Below are 16,971 nucleotides of genomic sequence, written 5' to 3'. Positions count from 1 at the left end.
AATCCAATTTCTGGACTGTTTCTCCTAAAAATGTCAAGAATTTAAACCAAGGAGATTGGTTTGTGACTTCAGCTTCATATAGAAGCAAAAAAACCAGGACACCTGGTTGGGGCAAATTGCTAAATATATATTTCCTGCTGAGTTTTTAGTTTACTTAGCCATTTCCATTAGAACAAAGAGCCATGCAGATAGCAATCAGGAAGCATTCACCAGAACAATAATAGGGAATGATAAGGCAAGGCTATCAAAATTTCTGACTTTAAACTTTGTTTGAATGTGGCTTATATCAGTTGCAATGGAAGTGGAGAGATTCCTTGGTTATTTGGCATAATACCATTAATTCATATTGATGGAACAAATTAGGCAGATTAATAATGACTTCAAACTATGCAGGGAATATACTCTCCAGAGAAACTAGTGAAGTTTCAAAAAGAAATAATAAAGACAATTGTGAAGACTTGTTTCTGTATATTCAAAAGAAGGAAGGCTGGTTATTTAGATTTTATTGTAAAAATACATTCTGGAAATTTAGGTTTGTAGCATAGTTACTGCACCTGCCTGCCAGGGTAACCAACGGTTCCAGGGCTGCCAGCCATTCCTGGAATTCCCTAAATGAAAAGGAAAAATCAATGAACATATTTTAAAATCTCTATGTAAGCAATAAACATTTAATTCAGGAGTGCTTTCCAAATAAAATTACATGAAACATGAATCTTATGCATCACCATGATAACTAAGCAGTGATCTTGGGTCGCATAAGTAGTTAGCAGAAGGGGAGGGCAGTGAAATATAAAATACAGACTTATTTAATGAATGAAACCTTTAGAAATATTTGGAACAAGCAAGAATTCCTATAGAGGAAAGGGATTTGTAATTGATAAATTGATGCTGAGTTTGGCTACATAACTGCTAGACAGAAACAATCTAAGAAAATTCTGACTATCGCCATTGGGCTTTCAATATCATTTTTCATCAAAAAAACCTAGTCCAACAGTTCAAAAGGAGTTTTAGCTAATAAAAAACCCCTATTCAGTGTCTATTGAGTGGTAAAGGTTAGCATGAACCTTGAAGATTTGTGAATGTCAGCAATTAAATAGACAAGTACATCTCAAAAGCAGAAAAATAAATTCACAACAAATGATAGCAAAGTAACCCTCTTCCCCTACTTTGGAATAAAATGACAACTTCCATTTTAAATTATTCCATGAGTCCATGCTGCAGATAGTTATTTCTTTTTAAAAACTGGAACAAGGATAGTTACTGGAGATTATAAAATGCAGAAAGACAGCCAAAACATTAGACAGACAAAATATTTGTTAACAAAAGTGTTATAATTCTGTAGTGTGAAAGAGTCAACCGTCTAAGGCAGTGGTTCTCAACCTATGGGTCCCCAGATGTTTTGGCCTTCAACTCCCAGAAATCCTAACAGCTAGTAAACTGGCTGGGATTTCTGGGAGTTGTAGGTCAAAACACCTGGGGACCCACAGGTTGAGAACCACTGGTCTAAGACATATCTCTTTTCCTTCTTTATTCCCAAACATGCAGGCAAGAATTTATAAAACAACTATTCCTGTTTAGGGATCTTCTCAGATGGCTCTTGAATTACTTACTTGCTCCCCTCGTGGCCCTTGTGGCCCAGGATATCCAATGGGACCCTGAAAATATGAAACAGAGACACATAAATATATATTGAAATTCACACCTAGCACAATTGCCTGCTCTCATCTGCTCTTCCCAGCATTTCCAGCAAAGAGAGGTTCCTTAGTCTACATCAGTGGTTCTCAACCTGTGGATCCCCAGGTATTTTGGCCTACAACTCCCAGAAATCTCAGCCAGTTTACCAGCGATTAGGATTTTTGGGAATTGAAGAACAAAACATATGGGGACCCACAGGTTAAGAACCACTGGTCTACATGACTTAGCATCAATAACTAGAATGTGAACTGAAATAAAAATGGGTAAATAAGTGGAACTCTTAGCACCATAATTTCTACAAGGGTTATCCAGAAAGTAGATTACGTTTTTGAATTAAAAATGAACAAAGTATAGGAGAAAACATTTACCATATGCAGTTGAAAGCCACACCCAAATACCACTTCTCAACATAGTTGCCATTCAAATCTAGGCACTTATCATAGTGATGAATGAGCTTGGCAACTCCTTCCCCACAAAACTCTGCCGCTTGCGTCCTCAACCAGCCAGTCACCCCTTTCCGCAGCTGCACATCGTCGCCAAAACGCTGCGTGAGGACGCAAGTGGCGGAGTTTTGTGGGGAAGGAGTTGCCAAGCTTATTCATCACTATGATAAGTGCCTAGATTTGAATGGCGGCTATGTTGAGAAGTTATATTTGGGTGTGGCTTTCAACTGCATATGGTAAATGTTTTCTCCTATATTTTGTTCATTTTTAATTCCAAAACGTAATCTACTTTCTGGATAACCCTTGTATATATGCCACATTGCTGAGGTCAAACATAGATTTGCATAAGTAATGTGTAGAGCAGAGCTTTCCAAACATTCCATGTTGGTGACACACCTTTTTAGACATGCATCACTTCATGACACAGTAAATCAGTTTTACCAGCTAACCGAAGGTTAAACCAATCTATATATATAAAAGAGTGATGGCATCATGGCGACCCACAAAACAACAAAAGTACAGGCCCCCCAACCTCGAAATTTGACAACACAACCCATCACCCACGCCTCAGGGTTAATACAACAAAAAGAAAAGAAAAATAAAGTCCTAATTAGAGGGAGAGCAATAATTGTTTTTATCCAATTGCTGCCACTTTAGAGAGCTAATCTCTGCCCACTTGGTCGCCTAGCAACCAATTCAGCCAAAGGACAGCCAGGATTCAGTTAGGGGACAGGCAGATTTAGGCCTCACTTAGGCTTCTTCCACAGATTATCTAATTTGCACTGGATTCTATGGCAGTGTAGATTCAAGGCCCTTCTACACAGCTATATAACCCATTTATAATCTTATATTATCTGCTTTGCACTGGATTATCTTGACTCCACACTGCCATATAATCCACTTCAGTGTGCATTTTATACAGCTGTGAAGAAAGGGCCTCATATAATCCAGTTCTAAGCAGATAATTTAAGATTATCAATATACAGTAGAGTCTCACTTATCCAACATAAACAGGCCGGCAGGATAAGTGAATATGCTGGATAATAAGAAGGGATTCAGGAAAAGCCGATTAAACATCAAATTAGGTAATCGTTATACAAATTAAGCACCAAAACATCATATTATACAACAAATTTGACAGAAAAGGTAGTTCCATGCGCAGTAATGTTATGTAGTAATTACAGTAGAGTCTCACTTATCCAACACTCGCTTATCCAATGTTCTGGATTATCGAAAGCATTTTTGTAGTCAATGTTTTCAATATATTGTGATATTTTGGTGTTAAATTCATATACAGTAATTACTACATAGCATTACTGCGTATTGAACTACTTTTTCTGTCAAATTTGTTGTATAACATGATGTTTTGGTGTTTCATTTGTAAAATCATAACCTAATTTGATATTTAATAGGCTTTTCCTCAATGCCTCCTTATTATCCAACATATTCGCTTATCCAACATTCTGTCGGCCCATTTATGTTGGATAAGTGAGACTCTACTGTACTGTATTTACAATTTAGCACTAAAATATCACAATGAATTTAAAACACAGACTACAAAAACATTGATTATGAAAAGGCAGACTGCGTTGGATAATCCAGAACATTGTATAAGCAAATGTTGGATAAGTGAGATTCTACTTTGATATGAAATAATTTCTGGGATAGAATAATGCAGAACAATATAATCTCTAAAACCAGGACAGTAAATAAAGAAATAAAGAAAGTAAATAAAGCAGTGAAATTGGAAATTCCACAAAGGAAACAATCAGGGCCAGCTAACACCTCCCAAGAAAGGATTCTTCCAGAAAGGAAACTGAGAAGGCAGTGAAGCACTGTGTATTACCAAAGTCATTATTATTACTATCATTATTATTATTATTATTATTATTATTATTATTATTATTGTGTTGCGGTCAACCGTGAAAATGAATACAATCTGGCTCCAAGTATTCAAAAACACTAAAATCAGAATATATAAAAATTAATGTGGTATAATAAAACAGAACAATACAATCTCTAAAATCAGAACACTAAATAAAGAACAACACTCTGAAAACAGGGGAATTCCACACAGGAAACAATCAGGGCCAGCTAACACCTCCCAACAAAGTATTCCCATCATCAAAGACTGGCAAATCCTGTTTTCTTAGGGCCACAGACATTAGAAGCACATAAAATATCGCAAACAACACCACTCTGAAAACAAGGGAATTCCAGACAGGAAACAATCAGGGCGAGCTAACACCTCCCAACAAAAAATTCACTCAGGGAGGAAACAGCCAGGCTGTAAAGCTGCAAGGCCATTACATCCTAATCATTTTTCCTAATTGCAGCATTCATACTTGCCTCCAAGAGACAAAAAAAACAAAAAAACAATCAGAAATATTTTATATTTACAACTTTTAGGAAATAATATCCCCTGATGGCGCAGCGTGTTAAAGCACTGAGCTGCTGAACTTCTGGACCGAAAGGCCATAGGTCTGAATTGGGAAAGCGGAGAGAGCCCCCATTGTTAGCCCCAGCTTCTGCCAACCCAGAAGTTCAAAAACATGCAAATGTGAGTGCATCAATAGGCACTGCTCCGGTGGGAAGGTAACGCCGCTCCATGCAGTCATCCCACATGACCTTGGAGGAGTCTACGGACAACGCCGGCTCTTCGGCTTAGAAATGGAGATGAGCACCAACCCCCAGAATCAGACATGACTGGACTTAACGTCAGGGGAAAATGTTTACCCTTTACCTTAACTACCACCAATTCCTCAATACTTTATTTCCCATACCACCAGACTTCGCCACAGCAACGCATGGCAGGGCACAGCTAGTCCCTTATAAGAGATATGGGCGCATACATGAATTGCAATAATGAAATGGAGACACAACATATCTCATGAAAAACTTGCATTCATATTTTTTGAAATATATGATTTATTACTTATTTCATATAGATTCAGAGATTACGCATTATGTTCGCTGACACATACACACTTCAGCCAACACATTAGTGTTGTGATAAACAGCTTGAAAAACTTTGAAGTAGAGCCAAACAGATCCTCAGCCACAGTCTGCTCACAAATGTTAAAACTGGATCGCATCTAGGCAGTTTACATATTCCTTTTCATGACACTCTTAGTAAGTTAGTTTGAATTCAGTGGGTCAAACAAAACTGACACAGGCAATTTCCAGAACTTATCTAGGAAAAGAGAACTATTAAAATAAATGTAAAATAAATGCAGAAAAAACAACAACATATTAAAATGGATTATTCAGTAACACTACTCAGTCTTTCAATAACTGACAGCTAATACAGCCAGCCCTCCATAGATTCAATCATAAGTATCCATGGATTTTGATATCCACAGGGGCTCCTGGGACAAAACCCCAGTATATACCAAGGGCAAACTATACACATTCTTGTTAATCTGACCACAGGTTAACAATGCACTGACCACAGATTATTACTTTGTCAAAAGTATTAAATATCATTTACTATTTTTTAAGACTGAATTATATATGAATAACATGTTGTTTATTCCCATCAAAGTTTATGAAAAGGAATCTAAACCTATAGGCATTGCAGATTTGCCTTTGGGAAATAATGTTTAATTTAAAGGTTTAGGCTCAAAAGAAAATCCCAATTTATACTGTGATCAATACATTACCATTCTTATTTATAATTTTAAAGGCAATGAAAGAACATAATATAGAGACAAATAATGCCTAAATGCTGATAGTGTGTAAAACAAATTGACATCTGAATGGGAGGTATGTGTGTATATACTTTTACTTAATCCTGAGCCTAAACAGATCTATTTATTTTGCAGAGTTCCTAAACAAGTTATTACCTTGAAGAATCCATGGTTCATCCACCTGCATATTTCACTAATCTCTCTCTCTTATATACAAGCAGACAGAGTCAGATTTACAAGTGTGCACCATATCCTCAGCACTTCGTTTGTTTGGTAGAGCCTTCCAAGTTGTCAATAGAAAGATGAATGGGAAGAATCCTGGTGATTGTTCATTTCTAAAAGTCAAGACCTTTCTTGTGTAGATACAGACATGCAGACACACACTTTTTCACACGCACAACCAGTTCTGAGTTTAAATGGTCTCTGGGTACCCTGTGCTTCTGAAAGGACACTTTTTCACAGATAAGATTTGGTAGACTTACTGGGAGGCAGCTGCTGCACTGGGTAGCTGAGATGTGTTACTGTATTTAAATGTTACCTAGACTTTGCCACCCAGATATCTGACATAAAGCTCTGAGAGGGTTGATGAGATTTCCGTCACCCAAAAGATGGGATTGAAGGAAAATATGTATTTTTATTTTGCATCTTCAAGTCATTTCAAACTTATGGGGATACTAAGGTAAACCTATTATGGGTTTCTTTTGGAAAGATTTGTTAAGGGTGTGGGGTGTGCCACTGCCTTCCTCTGAAGATGAGTGTGTTTTGCCCACGTTCACTCAATACTTGGGTAAATGAGAATTTAAACCATGGTATCCCTGAGTTCTAGCCTAACATTCAAACCACTCAGAGCTGGCCCTAGGTATTATTCAAGTGTAGACGAACAGAATTTTGCCCCGCCCCCCCAAACCAATCACTGAAAAATAAAAGTGTTGGATATGCAAAAATGTTTGATAATAAGGAGGGATTAAGGAAAAGCCTATTAAACATCAAATTACATTAAGATTTTACAAATTAAGCACTAAAACATCATGTTTTACAACAAATCAACAGAAAAAGCAGTTCAATACCTTGCGGAGGCAGGCCGCAGGAGACAGGAGTTGCCTTGATGGCGCCCCCAACAAGATGGCGCCACAGGCAACTGCCTAGTTGGCCTAGTGGTTGAACCACCTCTGAAGCCACTAAGACCCTTTCTACACTGCCATATAAAATCCAGGTTATCTGCTTTGAACAGGATAATATGGCAGTGTGGTCTTATATAATCCAGTTCAAAGCAGATAATGTGGATTATCTGCGTTGATAATATAGATAATATGGCAGTGTAGAAGGGACCTTAGCCACAAAGACTACCACCAGGTAAGGGCCTGGATGATTTCTCATTAAGTACAATGGATCAAATCATATTGAATAAAAATATGTCTATGGTTGCAATACAAACAAGGATTTCACAATTGCTACACTGACATATTTGCAGCCTATAAACTAACACCATGAACTTGAAAGTACATACAGAAAGTGTCTGTTAAAATTACAAATTACAAAACAAATGATATAAAATAAGCCAAATGACACAAATCTGCTATTTTTTCTCTTTAGGTTACACTGGCAAGAAAAATTAATATTTACATGGGCAACATGCATTTGAATATCCTTAGGCCCCAATTTTGAAATACCACCTTTAAAAAATGTCTCTTTGGCCCCTTTTACACTGTCATTTGGACGCCTCCGGTAAAACCATGACAGTCCTGAGATATGGGACTGTCTGGATGGGCCCACGATGGATAAGATCCAAAACCATACAAAAGTGTGTTTTGCCCAAGGTCACACAATACTCAATCAATTTGTTTAGGAAAGCAGAGAGAAAAGTAAATAATGCTTTAAATTATAGTACAAATTAACAAAGCCTTACCTTTTCACCTTTGATGCCAGGAAGTCCAGATAAGCCGATGAGTCCTGTGTCTCCCTACAAATTCAGTGTAGCCCACCACAATATCGGGAAAGAATAAAATCAAAGAATGTATATAATTGGAAAGCATGCAAAGGCCACCATGTCGCCTTCATTATCCAAAAGCATAATCCCATCCATCCGCAGCTGTGCTCCCTATCAAGTCCCATAACACCCAAAGTCATTTAACCTATGCAATACGGGAACACACCACATGGCATTCACAGAACTGGAATCACTGCACATCAGAAAAATTGTCTTTGAGAAACAAAACTAAATAATTCTTCAATGGTAGAACATACACCCAAAACCCGATATCTCAAAAGAAAGAAATACAAATTGCTATTTGTGAGATGGTGGAGAACTGCTCTCAGTCGGAATAAATTATAGGCCCCTTCTTTAAAAGCCATCTAAAGACATATCCCTTGCAGCAGGCCAGTTTTAAGCATGAATTTTAAACTTGTGTCTTATGTTTAATCTGTTCTATGTATTTTAATATGAATCTTTTATAGAAATACGTACATTAATAGAATTTTTACAATGTTCATGTATTTTAATCATGCTGTAACTCGCCTCAAGCCATGAGGAGAGACAAGTAAGAAATAAAATAATAATTTGGGAGCCACAAAACAAAATCACCTATACATCCAGGGGTGGCTTACCTTTTCTCCACGACTTGCTTGTCCTGGAGAGAACCCTGGATCACCTTTGGGTCCCTATGGTAAAAAAATTATGTATATTCAAATCTACATATCTATAGTTGTATCTGATTGTTATCATTACATAGGCAGTCCCTGAGTTACAAACAAAATAGGTTCTATAAATTTGTTTTTATGTTGAATTTGTATGTAAATCACAGATACATTTTACATTTACCTTTTTTTAAAATTTCATAGCACAGGGAAGGGTTAAAATCCCTGAACTGTTTGTTTTTCTGTCTGTACCTCACCTCTCTTTCTGTCCTTGTGACAACTGAATTTTGAAAATCCTTGACGTGAAAACAAGAATTGGCAATAAAGCTTCAGTGGAGACTGCTTTCCCCCATGATAACTATTACAAGAGTGAATTTCCCTTCCTAGGGGTAGATTTCCTTGCACTTCCTGTTTTTAACTAGGAGTCATATGTAAATTGGATGTTTATTACTTGGGGTTTGCCTGTATTTACTATACCAAAATCCCAAGAGGATTCTGGAGGCCTTTGATTTGGTTTCAAAAATATAAAGACACAATAAACTTGTTTAATTGGTGCTCTTCCTTTCTGCTAACAATTAAATCATTCAAATAGTCAGATATGCACATTTTTATTGTTGGTCCTTGGACAGCTCACATACCTCCCACCTAAACATCCCTATGCCTTCAAGTCACATGGCTTTCATAGGTTTTTCTTAGGCAGGTAATACTCAAAGGTGGTTTTGCCACTTCCTAACCTATAGCACCTGATATTGGCAGTCTCATAGGATTTTCATCTATAATTTCATATAGGATTTTCACTGTAAATCTCTAAAAATAATGACAAGTGGAATGAGTATTTAGGGCACTCCATAACCATGCCAGCATATACAAATGATTACTAATTATGAGTTAAGTTGAGCAATAGCTGGTATCGAGATGAAGAAGAACCAAAATTGTAGCTGTTACTAATATATGTGGCGACAGGCTGAGGATGGCAACAGGCTGAGTCTGCTGAGGGCTCTTGGCAGACCAAACCGTCTGAAGCGTTCGGTAGAGCAAATAGCTCCCACTCTCCCCGTGGATTGATGCGGGGGGAGTCGCAAAGCCGGCAATCTCTCTTCAACAACCCCAGAGACCACTACCCATCAAGGGTATGGGTCAGGAGAGTCCGAAGGGTAGTGGCAAGCGGAACGCGCACCAGGAAGCAGGGGAAACCCTGCAATAACTGTCTGCCCCGCTCATTTTAACTTTTCAAAAAAGAAAAGAAGAAAGGCTGATGTCTGCAAGGTAACAGTTAGCCATTAAGAAGAATTGTTCTACTTTCCTTCTGTAAAGATCTTTCCCAAGATTTGAAAATTATTTTTGAGAGACTTGATATAAAAGGAATGAAAAGTAAAGTCGAAAGAGGCTGTTCAACTGAGGAACTGCCATTAGAATCATTTGCATCGTTGGAAACTAAATAATGGAAATAATTGAACAGATTGAGAGAGTAACGAATATGAATTAATTAATGGAAGATATGAATCGATTGAAGATATTAAACAAGAGTTAATTTGGATGTTGATTAAGTAATTATGGATATTTGGAGCATATACATTGGTGAAAAAGAAGTACCTCTCCTTCCCCCCCCCCCCCCCCCGCTAAGTGACTATTTTGATTACATGGAATATGAAATGACAAATACTGGTCTGACCTTGAGAGCCATGTTGTTTTGACTACAACCATCATCTTCCAAAATAAAGCCTCGCCACGTGGCGCCCGGAAAGGGAAGCCGGGGATAAAGGGGGCGGAAGCGTCGAAAAGGAAAGAAAGACACACTCGCTATAGAGTTCATAAATTTGTAATCCCAGACCTGCATTATCCGAAGCAGAAAAGGAAGATATTTGAAAATGGAGCGGGAGGACAATAGTGAGTAGGAAGGAAGTTATAAATCTGGGAAGAATTAAGAGGACAGACCGGGAGGCTCCAGAAGCCGGAATCAAAGATGCTACAGTGTGACGGGTTTTCTAAATAACCTATTAAACTATATTAATTAAATTATTTGATTTGGGACGGGGCTGAGATCAACTATGGAGTGAATGACAGAGGGGAAGGAGCATCGACGGTGAAAGGAGAAGGAGTAGCGGAGAGGCGACAGAGGGGCAATAACTGGCGAAGGTAAAGACAGAGATGGCATAATAGGATTGACAGAGGTAAGACAAGCAGGACAACAACGAGGCAAGGGGACGGGTCATCGGCGAAGGAGGAAAAGGGTGAGGGAGTGACAGGTAAAGGATTGGGCGGAGTGAGGAGGAACAACACCAACAGGGAAGCGGTATGGGAGCAACGTGGGAAATTTTTAACAGCAACAAAATAAAAGACAGTAGAGAAGGGTAAACAACTAAAAGTCCTGGGGGACTTGATCAGAGGCAAAAGATATTGAATATTGATTACTTTTTCATATACATATGCTCTATTTTTTATTTTTTTTAAAAAAAATTCAAATACTGGACCTTGGCATTTGTGTAAAGGATCTTGACAGGAAAACCTGAACAAGAACAATGACAGCAACGAAACCTAAAGATAATAAGGGGCTCTCTAACCCATCAAATCTCAATCTTAGCAGAAGAGCCTCCCTAACAGGAGATATAAATATGGCCGATTTGATGAGGGAAATTCAAAAAATTTAAATGAAACAGGACAATATACAAAAAGAATTGTGAAAAGATATACAAGAAATGTCAGAAAAACAGGATATACAACAAAAGCTAATACAATACAGTCTGAGATGACTGAAATGGAGAAAGAAAGAAGTCGGCCGCATAAGGAATGATTTGACAGAGGCACTAGGAGATATTAAACAACTAAAAGAAGAAAATCTGAAGAAAGAGAAAATTCAAATTAGTGTTCAAAAGAAGATGGAAACTTTAGATATTCAAAATCAAAAATTGGAGAAATTTCAAGAAAAATTGGAAATTAATGAGAGGGAATTTCAGCCAAGATTCATAAATATCTAAGAACAGGTGACAGAAAATATTAGACAAATTGTGGTGCAGCTAATTGCCAAGTGTCTGGAACGTACCGAGCAGCAAATAGATACTGAAGTTGGCCAGGCTTATCGTATACAAACAAATTATGCAAAAAGAAATGAAGTCCCTAGGGTCACTATTGTTTATTTTGTAAGAAAGAGAGTCCGCAATGAGGTCTTAAAACACAATAGTCAAAAGCCCATATACTATCAGGACTCTAAGGTTGCGGTATTAAAAGAATTCCCTATTCCCACTCAATAGGCGACGAAAATATTTCTTCTTAACTGAAGAATTAAAGAGACGACAAATAAGATATAGGTGGGAGAAATATGAAGGGGTGATGGTCACTTACAAAGAGCAAAAATATTGGCTCATGTCTGAAAATAAGGCAAAAGATTTCTGCAAGAAACTAAAGAAAGATAAAGAAAAGAAAGAAGGAAAATCACCCCAGCATTCTCCCACAAAAAGGAAGAAACCCAAAAGGCTCAGATTCTACTCTCCAGAAGGAGAACTACTGGCTATTGACCTTCAGCTGACTGATGAAGAAGAGGATGAAGATGAAAATGTAGACGACTCGGAGTAATGGAATGGAAAAAATGGAAAAAAGGATATGGTCAAATCAACATTTGGAAAAAAAGGATATGGTCAAATCAACATTTTTATTGAGAGCAAGGTTGAAAATGTCAAAAAGAAAGGAAAGAGAGAGAAAAGACATTCTTATTAAATGAAAATAATGGCAGTGGAATATTAAAAAACTGTTTTTGAAGATTATTTTACAAAACCTTAAAGTTCAAAAAGGGAAAGAATATTTTCTTTGTAAAGACACTATTTAGTTTAGAATTAGCTTGTAACTAAACAGAAGGAAGAAGAACGGAAGTCACAAATATTTCTTTTTTCCCTTTTCCCCACCCTCTTTCCCCACTTTTCCCCTTCTCCCTCCCCCCTTTTTTCTTTTATGCTCATTACTCTTCCCTACTTTCCTATATTTATATTGTTCTCCTACATTTTATGTAAACCAATATCTTTCTTTTTAATTCCAATAAAAATCAATTATAAAAAAGGAATTGCATTAAATGTGGTTTAATCTATTCAGAATATAATGATTTCTCACACTTATTACATTTCTCTAAATTTTGTTATGTGCTTCTTTAATAAAAAGTGTATAAATGCATACATCAGGTAAAACAGCAGACAAAGAAGGAATGCTTTCTGAAAATGGCTACAGTGAATGTTCAAATCGTTCTGAAACTTGGGGGCCTTAGAGTGGTAAATGTGTGCTACAACTGTAGCAAGTTTTATCATGTTAGCCCTAACACTGAGATAGGGAGGAGGCCTGTTAGAGGTCCCATGGGCGTGAATGGGCAAATAACTTAACAAAAAACAAATGACCTTTTTTTTTAACTCCGTAATACATTTGACACTGACCCCTTTCAATTTTTCCAAAACACTTTAGAATTAAAATGGAAGTCACAAGATTTTTGTTAAGACAATCGAAGCAGGGTTTTTTTAGTAGTGCATTTCCTAGTTTATGTGCATTTGGGGAGTTCTTGTGAAAATTTCATTTTTGTGAAAAATGAATATTTTGCAGAAACTGCAGTTCTGTGCTCAAAAATAGGTTTTCTTACACCCCTAGGTGATCAGCACAATACTTCAGCTTCCAGTTCAAGCAACTCATAACACAACAGCGATTCCAGCCATATGCATATTGTGAACATGCCATGCTCCCTCCTCTCTACTGCATGACCCAGAAGCATACAAATCTCTGATCCTAGAGAAAACAACATGCAGGTTCTTCTGTTCTCAAACAATTTTTAAAACAAATGAATGGCTTCTGATTGGGGTGTTTTGACAGGTCATGCCAGGAAAGGTGCATCTGTCCATTCGGGTATTTTACTGAATATAATCTACTTCTCAATATACAGTTCTTATTATAGAACCAATACAGGTAAGGAAGATTTCTTTTGACAACAGTAGAAAGTTCTTCATCTTAATAACACTGGATGAGGTATTATTGATGACCATATATTACAACACATTCAAGTTTTAGAACATGTCAACAGGTTCCTGCGCGTACGTACATACTTTCTTGCTTTCTCTTGAATTAAATTAGCATGCTCAGCAGGCAAGAAGTTCCTTCTGAAGTCCTCCAGCAGGAACCCAAAAAACAACTCTAGGAGCTTGATAAAGCCTATCTCAAAGAAAGGGGATTTTAACAAACCCCAACTAATTTTTCTTTGGCTCAGATTAAATACTAACTAAGAAGATTAACTAGGTTTCCTATTCTAACAGCTTCCCCCTATCCAATGTAACAGAGAATTCACATTCCAGCACATTAAGCAAAAGGAAGTAAGAGATTATGTAAGAGACTGAAGGGGGAAAAGACTGTGTGTATGTAACTTGCCCTTCTCTGAATTTCTCCCTGCTACTCACTCCTTTACAGATTGTACTACAGAGGTAATGGGTGGGAGTAATTTTCCCATTTTCCCAAGCCCCTGGGCTTCCAGATTTAAAAAAATTACTGAGGGTTCTTTCCCTCTTAGTTTGGAATTGAAAAGCCTGGAGAATTCCTGAATTCCTGAACAAAGTTCACACACTTTCTGACAGCACAAAAATATCTAAAGCCTATGGACCTTGAACAGCTTGTGTTAAGACCCTGGTACGGTGCTACTCTCTTATCTAAGGGGTCTTCACATGGATATATGAAACAGTACATAATTGCAAACTCTATTGAAATGAAGAACTTCCAACCCAAGAAAGCCATAGGGTCATAATAGAGGACTTCGAATGCCTAGAGAGAACATATTTTGCAGAAGTGGAAAAGTGAAAGTGTGGATACTGTTCCTGCACATATGGGGGGGGGGGGGGGGGTCATACTATAATGCCAATATCTTGCAAAGGAAGGTTCATTCTTTCACCAAACAGTCCTTTTCCACACTGTTATGTTTGTGATCTAAATCATTGAGTATTTTCTTTGAAAAAGGTTCATTCAACAGGGAACGTAATTCCTTTTTTAACAGGAAAAAAATCATGTGAAATTATAAATAATTGCTACTTTGGGAATTAATTAATTGAAAGTGTACTTAGTAAAACCAATGAAGGCTTGAACATAATTTCTAATGTTGACAACATTCCATCTTGAACATTCCTGCTAGGTTGCTTTAAAGAAAAGAATGTGTCACAGGATATGTCCAATAAACAGTTTCTAATGAGGATTAATTAATCTACCTATACTTTAAAACATTGTAAAGGCACATACACACACAGTCCAGATGTTGCAGATACAAAATGTACATATAACACTTCACTCTTCAGAAAACACAAGATGCTAACAGAGGCCATTCAACAATAATCTACTACATTGTTTTACAATGTCAAACTATGCATGTTTTATTTGATATATTTTCATGGCCAGGAGCAATTTTTAACACCTGTCATTACAGGTCAGATCCCTGCCATGAGAAATCACACTAAAACAAATCATGACTGCAGTTCTTTCCCCCACTAACATATCTATCAAATAGTTATAACTAAATATGAGTTGAAGGCATGCCATAACAACACAAATCTGTCCAAAGATATTTAAGTAGCTTGTGCTACTTAGGTTTGTGCTACTTAGATAGGCCTTAATCTAGCAAATCCTTATTTGATGTGGCCTTTTTTTTAAAGCAGTCATTACAAAAGGGGCGGAGAGAAGAGAGAGAGAGACTGAAAAAATAAGGGTTTATGGACATTTTTAAACTAATCTTTCTTTAATCAAGACTAAGGGCTAAAAGGTTAAACCGCCACTCAGTTAACCTCTCTCCCCTAAAATAATTCTGGCACACTTATGAAAATTTACAATTATTTTAATAAGTAAAAACCATACAAGACAAGGTTTAAATCTATGGATATGCATTTTTTTTCTATAGCACTGTTTCTACCCATTTATTTATAACCCGCTTCCATCTCCCCAAAGGGACTTGGAGACATGGGGACCAAGCCCGATTAACAGATAAAACAATATGACAGCATATATAATTAAAACAATAACAGTAAAATAACATTCATAAAATACATTGCGAGCATCCTGGCTATAAATGGTTTATAATATTAACCTTAACGTTAGTAAAAGTAGGTCTTTATAATTCCAAATAGCCACATATTAACAAGTCATAAGACTCAGCACAGAAATATTATTTAAATATGAACATACCTTTGGACCCGGCAATCCTGGAAGTCCCGGATTTCCATGTGGGCCTGGAATACCCTATGAAAAATGGTGGAATTATTATACAGAATAGAATATATAGAATCATCTTTCCCTCCCCTCTCCCCCAAAAAGACAAAACAAAGTACAGTAGAGTCTCACTTATCCAACACTCGCTTATCCAACGTTCTGGATTATCGAACGCATTTTTGTAATCAATGTTTTCAATACATCGTGATATTTTGGTGCTAAATTCATAAATACAGTAATTACTACATAGCATTACTGAGTATTGAACTACTTTTTCTGTCAAATTTGTTGTATAACATGTTTTGATGCTTAATTTGTAAAATCATAACCTAATTTGATGTTTAATAGGCTTTTCCTTAATCGCTCCTTATTATCCAACATATTTGCTTATCCAACGTTCTGCCAGCCCGTTTATGTTGGATAAGTGAGACTCTACTGTAATAGCTAAATCCTGTACTGATTAATTACAGCAGTGTTTCTCAGGCTATCTGTTCTAAGGCAAAGAGGTTTCACTCTGGTATCTGGGATACATTGGGATCTGCTGCAGTGCCTTAAAGGGATTAACTTGGACTTTCCTGCAACATTCTTTTATCTGCTGTGTTCCCTTAAATCCACACTGCTGCGCACATTGGTGGTGTGCATTTTGTGGCCACCAGGGTTACAAATCGTATTAAAGCTGCATTATAGTGTCAATATAGATGGGCCCTTAGTGCTATATTTATGCCCACTGGCTAAAATTATTCACTCAGTTCATAGAAATCTCCAGGGGCATTACTCATGGACTGGCACTAGTCCATGGACCACCACTTTGAGTAGCACTTATTAGGAAATTACACAGCCTCCTTCTTGACTAGCCTACAAGGCTAGCAAAACAGAACCCAAGTGAGACAGTTGTATTTTCCAAAGTACTATTAACCTCTTTCCTTCTTTTAGGATTTCCTCAGTGCTAGTAAAAGTTACAATGTCCAGAATGTAACAACATGGACATGCAGGTTGGGAGGGTTCAAGAAGTTGTGATCTAAAAAGGTAACTTTTCCGAGCTTAGACTCAGCTGTTTAATACGTTCCTAATAGTTCCTATAGGTAGAAATTTATCACTCAATTCAGTTAAGATCTTAGTGTCTTACTTCCCACAGTCCCCCCCCCCCATACACACACACACAGGATTGCAGTAATAATAGATTACAAAACAAGGCAGCCACAACATGCTGCAAAATACTTTGTGGTCTTTCAGATTCTGTTGAACTGCAGCTCCCATGTTACTTGAGCACTGACTAAGTGTAGGTTAGATCTGCTAGAAAATGAAGT

The 16,971-nt window shown here is 37.2% G+C and overlaps 1 protein-coding gene across 5 annotated transcripts in view; it reads right to left on the bottom strand.

Moving 5' to 3' along the window:
* Nucleotides 1-16,971, bottom strand: part of col24a1 (collagen type XXIV alpha 1 chain) — a 233,242-nt gene that overhangs the window by 167,958 nt on the left and 48,313 nt on the right. For all 5 annotated transcript variants that reach the window (XR_010005351.1, XM_062978066.1, XM_062978065.1 and 2 more), the window contains exons 5-9: nucleotides 15,641-15,694; nucleotides 8,432-8,485; nucleotides 7,734-7,787; nucleotides 1,611-1,655; nucleotides 555-608 (exon numbers count right to left, since the gene is read on the bottom strand). Coding sequence is in view for 4 of the 5 variants with exons in the window: in XM_062978066.1 (XP_062834136.1) it covers nucleotides 555-608; nucleotides 1,611-1,655; nucleotides 7,734-7,787; nucleotides 8,432-8,485; nucleotides 15,641-15,694 (261 nt within the window). In the remaining variant the exon portion in view is untranslated. The remainder of the gene's footprint in view (nucleotides 1-554; nucleotides 609-1,610; nucleotides 1,656-7,733; nucleotides 7,788-8,431; nucleotides 8,486-15,640; nucleotides 15,695-16,971) is intronic.

This window comes from Anolis carolinensis, chromosome 4 (genome assembly GCF_035594765.1).
Source record: "Anolis carolinensis isolate JA03-04 chromosome 4, rAnoCar3.1.pri, whole genome shotgun sequence".
NCBI classification, from domain to species: Eukaryota; Metazoa; Chordata; class Lepidosauria; order Squamata; family Dactyloidae; genus Anolis; species Anolis carolinensis.
The sequence above is the reverse complement of the archived record's forward strand: the minus strand, read 5'-3'. Positions and strand labels throughout refer to the sequence as shown.